Source organism: Gracilinanus agilis, chromosome 1 (assembly GCF_016433145.1).
Source record: "Gracilinanus agilis isolate LMUSP501 chromosome 1, AgileGrace, whole genome shotgun sequence".
In the NCBI taxonomy this organism is placed as follows: Eukaryota; Metazoa; Chordata; class Mammalia; order Didelphimorphia; family Didelphidae; genus Gracilinanus; species Gracilinanus agilis.
In genome coordinates, this window is record NC_058130.1 from 734830664 (window position 1) to 734838223 (window position 7560).

Below are 7560 nucleotides of genomic sequence, written 5' to 3' on the forward strand. Positions count from 1 at the left end.
TGTCTCTGACCATCAGTTCTGTCTTTGGATAGGTTGGAGCAGAAGGGGAAGGAGGTCCTTTGCAAGACCTCATACCTATTCTGCTGCGTGCTACAGCTGAATATTTGCAATTGAGGAAGCAGGAGGTGCTATAGTCATCCTGTGAATCTCACACCTCTTGTTACGCAGCTCATCTAGTCTGAGAAAGAAGGGTGTAGGGAGGACCTCCCAAGACGGTTTGCAGAGCTCCCAGCTCATCTCAACTAGAGCCACGATGATTAGGAGCAGAGCATTGTTGTTGATGCTGGTGATGGAAGGGCTGCAAGGTGGTGAGTAACTCCTTGGACAGACCACCTGGCAGGGGGAGTGAGAAACCTGGGTTCTAGTCCCATCTCTGCCACTGATACCCTGGTGGCCTTTGTCAAGCCATATTGGATGGGAGATGGCACAATTCTGGGAACGGGGGAGGAGAGATCTAGAGAGCAGATGAGAGATCTGAGTTTTGGTACCAGTGTCTTGGGATATCCTTTTCCCTCTCTGGGCCTCAGTTTCTCCAGCTATAAAAGAGAACCTTGGATTCATAACTTCTAAGTGTCTTCTGAGCTCTAGTCCCCTTGGAGTTGTGATCTTTCCCTCTTGGGTAGCTTTTCATGGCTTTGAGATCTCCTCCGCTGGGAAAGAGGGTGGTGTTGGTGATGTGGAGGATCATACTATTATCTATAGGACCCATCTTCTCTTACTCCCCCATCTCCCAGCAGAAGATGGGTTCAAGTCCCAGATCATTGGGGGCCATGAGTCAGTGCCCCATTCCCACCCCTATATGGCCTCATTAAAGAAGAACGGGAAACATATCTGTGGAGGTGTTCTGATCCACAAGCAGTGGGTGCTCACAGCTGCCCATTGCCTGCCTAAGAGGTGAGTGACCAAGAGCCCGGGCCTTTGGGCCCTTTGCAACCTTACAAAGCAACAAGATGTGTGCCTTCCACAAGTAGAACTACAAAATAATGTCCCCCACTCTCCGTGCACCTGGCACCCCCGTTTCTCTGAGTGACCTTTCCCTATCAGGAATCCTTTTTCCACTGTCTGATTGTCACCCACCCCGACCCTGTATCTTTCCTGAGAAGTTGGGGGTAAAACAGCTAACTTCTCTCTCAGCTCCTGGGAGGTCTGTCGGCAGAGTACCATCGCCATACCCTTCCTGGTCACCCTGCGGACCTTTGTTTATCCCTCCTCTTGATTTTTCTGATGCCACAAACTGGAAAGAACCCCAGCCTAGGAATGATGAAACCTGGATTCTAGCTGCATCAAATCGTTGTGTGACTCAGGGGACATCCTATCCTCAATTTTCCTATCCATAAAAGTCCCTTATGCTACCCCCCTTCCCAAATATTTTTGTTGTGAATTCTAAGGACTCTCCCAACTACCATTCCCTGATTTTAATTTATCTGGTTCGCAAAATTAGGTTTTCCTTCCTCTCAGAGAGGTTCTTTTGAGTCAAGATAGCAAGCAGGTCCCAATCTCTTCTTCTAGGCCTTCTAGAACCAAGGACCCTAATATCAGAATTTACCAAGGGTGGGAAAGATAGGTAGCACAGTGGGGAGAGCACCAGGCCTCAAGTTGGGAGGACCTGGGTTCAACACTTTTCATCAATGTGACCCTGGGCAAGTCATTTAATCCCCATTGCCTAGCCCTTGCTATTCTTCTGTCTTGGAATTGTTACTAAGTGAGCAGCAAGATGGTTCGGTGGATTGAGAGCCAAGCCTAGAGACAGGAGGTCCTGGGTTCAAATCTAACCTTGGTCACTTCCTAGCTATGGGATCCTGGGCAAGTAAACCCCCATTCCTAGCCCTTGCTGCTCTTCCGTCTTGGAACCAAGACAAAGTATTGATTCTAAGGCAGAAGGTAAAGGTTTAAATTTTTAAAAAAGATATTAAAAATATTTAAGATATTTATCATATATTTATTTATGTTATATATTCATTATATTATATTAATTATTAATCTTTAAGATAAAAGATCTTTTTAAAAATGATTAAGACAGAGAGTAAGGATTAAAAAAAAGAAATTGCCACAGGCAAGACATCCCATGGAGGGATTTGGCAAGCCTCTGCCCCCTGCTCCCACATTAGCCACGTGTCCCTGCTTCTACCTCAGAACAGAATGGCTTCGAGTTGTGCTGGCTCTACATCAGCTCCAGGGACCTGGTGTGGTCTTTGGCATCAAGAAAGCAATCCCCCACCCAGGCTATGATGAGAAAAGCTTGGAGAACGACATCATGCTCCTTCAGGTACTGCCCCCGCCCCAGAGAGAGGAAGGGGAACTGCTTGGTGGGATCTGAGCTCTGTTGCTTCTCTGGACTATGGGAAGGACTCTGCTGGTGGCCAAGAGACTTGGTTTTGACTTCCATGGAGAGGGCAGGGAAGCTGAACTAAATGACCCCTTGACAGCCTTCTTAGCTCTGGGAATGGCTCTTTCTTTGGAAGGAGGGGGAGTCTCTCTTTTTATGGCTGTGGAATTGCATTAGCACCCTAGCATAGGTTGGCCATAGAGCAGAGTTCTTAATATTTTTTTGTGGCCCGTTCTCCTTTGGCAGTCAGTCTAGTGAAACCTCTGGACCTCTTCCCAGCATAATGTTTCTAAACATAAAATAAAGCATCTAGGATTGTGAAGGAAAGCATTTACATTGAAATATGATTATCAAGATATTTTAAAAAACAAGTTCACATTGGGGCAGCCAGGTGGCTCAGTGAATTGAGAGCCAGGCCTGAAGATGGAAGGTCCTGCATTCAAATCTGGCCTTAGATACTTCCTAGCTGTGTGACCCTGGGCAAGTCACTTAACTCCTATTGCCTCGTCCTTATCTGCTCTTCTCCCTTGGAACCAATATACAATATTGATTCTAAGATGGAAGGTGAGGGGGTTTTGTATGTGTGTGTGTGTGTGTGTGTGTGTGTGTGTGTGTGTGTTTTATTTTAAACCCTTAACTTCTGTGTATTGACTTATAGGTGGAAGAGTGGTAAGGATAGGCAATGGGGGTCAAGTGACTTGCCCAGGGTCACACAGCTGGGAAGTGTCTGAGGCCGGATTTGAACCTAGGACCTCCCGTCTCCTGGCCTGGCTCTCAATGCACTGAGCTACCCAGCTGCCCCTTTGTGTGTGTTTTTTAAAAGCTCACTGTCTTATTATTTCAGAAAATATATTTATTACATGTAATTGGGAAAATAAAATAACTTTTGAATACAAAAATTAGATTTAAAAAAGTACATTGGTCCCAGGTTAAGAATCCTTACTATGTGGCCAGAGAAAGGGGGGGGGGGGGAAGATAAGAAACAGACAAACTTTAATGATGCCTTGAGCCAGACGTTGCTGGTGGGGTGGGCAGGGAAGAAAGGGATCCTCAGGACTGAGGTGACAGATGTGAGATTAGGCAGATGGTTATGGGGTAGACAGATAGGAGGTTGGGCAGATAGACGTGGAAAGGACAGACGGGCAAACAGATGCAGCTGTTGGCAGAGTGGATGGAGCATCACCTCATCACCCTCCCTTACTAGCTGTGTGATCCTAGGCAAGTCACTTAACCTCTATTTGCCTATTTTCTCATCTGTAAAAACGGGGATAATAATTCTACTTCTCTCCCAGAGTTGGTGTGAGGATCAAATGAGCTCATATTTGTAAGGCTCTTAGCACAGTGCTTGGCACATTCTAGAACTGTTAGCTTTTATTTTGATGAGGATGATGGCAAATGTGGGTTAAGATAACATGAGTCTGACCCTGTTGCGGGGGCAGCAAGATGAGACTGACAGATGAAAGGTGGCATGGAGAGAAGATAGAGCCAGGCAGACAGATGTGGGTTTGGACAGAGAGTTCTAAGACCCTTCCCCACCCCCTTTTCTCCTACCCTCAGCTGGACAGAAAAGTAAAACTGAACTCGACTGTGCAGCCAGTTTCCCTGCCCAGAAATCTGTTTGTGAAGCCACTGCAGCCTGGGACAAAATGCATCGTGGCTGGCTGGGGCCAGCTGCGCCAGGACGGACAGTTAGCCCCGACCCTTCAGGAGCTGAATGTGGAGGTGTTGGACGGTCGCATGTGTAACAACAGCCGCTTCTGGCACGGGAGGATCACACCCAAGATGCTCTGTGTGGCTGGGATCCAAAAGGGTTCCGGACCCTGCAAGGTAATGGGCTCTCCAGACTTCAAGGAAGGAGACTTGGAATTGCAGGGAGTGGAGGGGCACGTGGGTCCTTGCTTCTTTGGGTTAGAGTATCCCACAGAATAGGAGGAAGATTTATACATCGTGCACACTTTTTTTTTTTAAACCCTTATTTTCATCTTAGGATCAATACTAAGATCCAAGGCAGAAGAGTATTTCCTACCTCAATGTAGTGTGGAGGGAAGTATTTTATAAATCTTCAAGTGCTATAAAAACGGGACATGTTTATTTATTATTCCCTCCAACACTGATTTCTCTGGGAGTCTCTGATTCGGGGAGTCTGAGATCTTTTGAAAGTGAGTTTCTGGGAGGACGTATCTGATTCCATTTTGTTTTGTACCCACCATTTCCCCATGTGTGATCTTTCATGAACTGCAAGACTGGCTCTTGGAACTGGTGCTTCTTTACTCTTCTAATGGGTACGGACAGTCTTAATAGTTAAGAAAAAAAAAGGATTCCGGAGCAGCCATCCATGGGAAAGCCTCCCTTGTCTAGCTGGATAGGTAGTGAAAAAGATGTGATTCTGGAGTCCTTGAAATGCCTTCCTCTTTTTTTTCTAGTTTGGCGAGACAGTTTTCTTGGATTCTGAGAAACTGGCTGTTTGGCAGGATTGGGTTTGCCTGGCAGGAAGGGTAACCATTGTCAACTTGGAAAAACACAGAGCCACTAAAGTAGCCAGCAAGACCAAGTCTTTAATCAGGACAAGAGACAGTGCTCAATATTCCCCCTCCACACAGAGTCAAGAGCTTAATTCCACATAGAACCAAAGCTCCGGGACTCTGGAAACATTGTCTCTGGGAGAATGCACCATCAAAGATGATTCTTCAAAGAATAATAGAACATAGGGGTCTTATATATCTTTTGGGGAACTAAGGACAGGGAAGTATGATTGATTTGATTATGTCTACTACTCCCACCTAAACTGGGATCATTAAGTACTTTAAGGTTTATTGTTTAGTTAGATACAATAAACTCAAGGCAAATTCCCAAGGGACAGAGGCAAACTTGGGGTTTCCAGAAATAAAGTTGACACTATTTTTTGTTCCTCTTTCAGGGAGACTCAGGGAGCCCCTTGATCTGTAACAGAGAGAAGGTTTATGGGATCATCTCCTTTGGCTCCAAAGGAAAATGTGTGGATGTCTTCAAACCCCCTGTGGTGACTGCAGTGGTTTCCTACCTTTCTTGGATCAAGAAAATTATTTCCTGAGATCACCTAATCCTGCCTGCCTCTTCTCTACCAGCCCACAGGCTCCCTTTATCTGGAATGCTATTCCCTAGTCTGTGCCTAATTAAACCTTCCATTCCTTTAAGACCCCAGCTCTCTCCCACCCTCCTTAAACTCCTCTTCCTCCAAAAAGTCTTCCAAGATCCTCCCTGCCTGGAGTGATATCTCCCTCAGCCAGAGCACCCTCATATTCACTCACCCCCTCCCACACCCCTTTGTGGCTTGCCTCAAACCTCTAATTTGTTTTTTGGCTCTTTCCTGGCTCCTGGCTCATTTCAGAGTGACCTATCTCTTAATGAAATAATAAAGACCTGATGGATACCAGTTGGTCAAGTGCTGAGCGTTCTAAGGTGGAAGGTAAGGGATATACATATATATATATATATATATATATATATATATATATATATATATATATATATATATATATATATATAGAGAGAGAGAGAGAGAGAGAGAGAGAGAGAGAAATTACCTCCCATGTCCCAAACATAACACAAAGACTCACATAAGCTACATTCCTCAAGAAGAGGAGGGATACCAAATAAGTATATCCAAATAAATATTAAGTCTGATTATGTTTTGCCCCCTCTTTCCATCACCTCCATTGGGCTTAATGATTTTTTTTACACCCTTCCCTTCCATCTTTAAATCAATACTGAGTATTGGTTCCAAGGCAGAAGAGCTGTAAGGGCTAGACACAAGGGGTTAAGTGACTTGCCCAGGGTCACACAGCTAGGAAGTGTCTACCTAGTTTAATGCTATTTTACAGATGGATTTCCTCTTTTCTAATGACCCTGTCCCTTGCTTTGTTACTGTAGGAGAAGGAGGAGGTAAGTGAACATCCATGGCCATATGCTTCCTAATGGCATGTTCTGGACTCAGTATAAAGTGCCTTGTGGTTCTGGGAGCACCTTGGATCTCTCTATAGTGCTCTGTGAACTGCTTTCAACCTCCTTCCATTTCTCGCCCGAGCACTAGTGGGCTCAATCTAGCATTTAAAAAGTAAAATGTCAAAGTTATTAGGTAGTATTTTGTGCATTGATCACAATGGGTTCAGGCTTCTATCAACTGTCAAGATTCAAGATTCCTACCTCCTCCCAAACTTTCCAAGAGCCAAAAGGAGAATGCATTCATTAGAGCTTAGAACACACTACATCAAGACAGAATTTTAAAAATAGATTTTTAAATACCTGATTGCTCCTCTTTCTGGTAAAGATAGGAAACACTCCAGCCTCCCTACAGCCAGGCCTCCGCCGGATATTTCCAGCACACCCAAGTGACTTTGGAAGGAAGCCCATTCCTGAAATCCATTTTTTTAAAACTCTTACATTTCCTCTTAGAATCAGTACTATATATTGATTCCAAGGCAGAAGAGTGGCAAAAGCTAGATAATGGGGGAGTTAAGTGACTTGCCCAGAGTCACCCAGCTAGGAAGTATCTGAGGCCAGATTTGAAACCCAGGACCGTTACCCCTGGCTCTCGATCTTCTGAGCCACCTAGCAAACAACCCATTTTTAAAAATATATATATATTTTCAAAGTCAGTGGGAGAGACTGGAGAAATCTCTTGACCAATATGGTACGTGTCATGTACATAGTAAGAGCCTAATAAATGCTTTTCATTCATTCCAAGATAAAAAAAAAAAGAACTATCTCAGTCTTTTCCCAGGAAGAGCTGCTTGCAATTTCCTAACATAGAGCCTCATCTCCACTACCTCCATCCTTCTTCCTTAGGTGGGCTCTAGCCAGGCCCATGAGCATCTGCTGCATCCAAGAAATGGAGTCTTACGAACCCTGGATCCTCGGAGGAGAAGAGGGGAGTCTCCTCTTCATAATATCACAGACAGGCAGAGAGACTGGTCCCCACCACACAGGAAACTCATAGCAATGCAGTCTCTCTCTCTTGCCTCAGTTGCCCATCGTGGCACCCTTGGTATGGCTACTCTGACAGGGTGGCTAAAAAAAAATGGCCTCAGATGCTGTATGATCCTGGAGCAAGTTGTTTATTTACTGTATGCCTCAGTTTCCTCATCTGTAAAATGGACATCATAATAACTCCTAATTCACAGAGCTATTGTAAGGATCAAATGAGATAATATTATGCCTGGTGGCTCAGTGGATTGAGAGTCAGGCCTAGAGATGAT

At 44.9% G+C, this 7560-nt stretch overlaps 1 protein-coding gene across 1 annotated transcript; it reads left to right on the forward strand.

Moving 5' to 3' along the window:
- Positions 1–253: 253 nt before the first annotated feature.
- Positions 254–5720, forward strand: LOC123232272 (granzyme M-like). Its single transcript, XM_044658675.1, has 5 exons — positions 254–308; positions 735–894; positions 2134–2266; positions 3884–4153; positions 5244–5720. Exons 1-5 carry the CDS (start codon positions 254–256, stop codon positions 5394–5396), a joined length of 771 nt encoding a protein of 256 aa, XP_044514610.1. The 3' UTR covers positions 5397–5720.
- The last annotated feature ends 1840 nt before the right edge of the window (positions 5721–7560 follow it).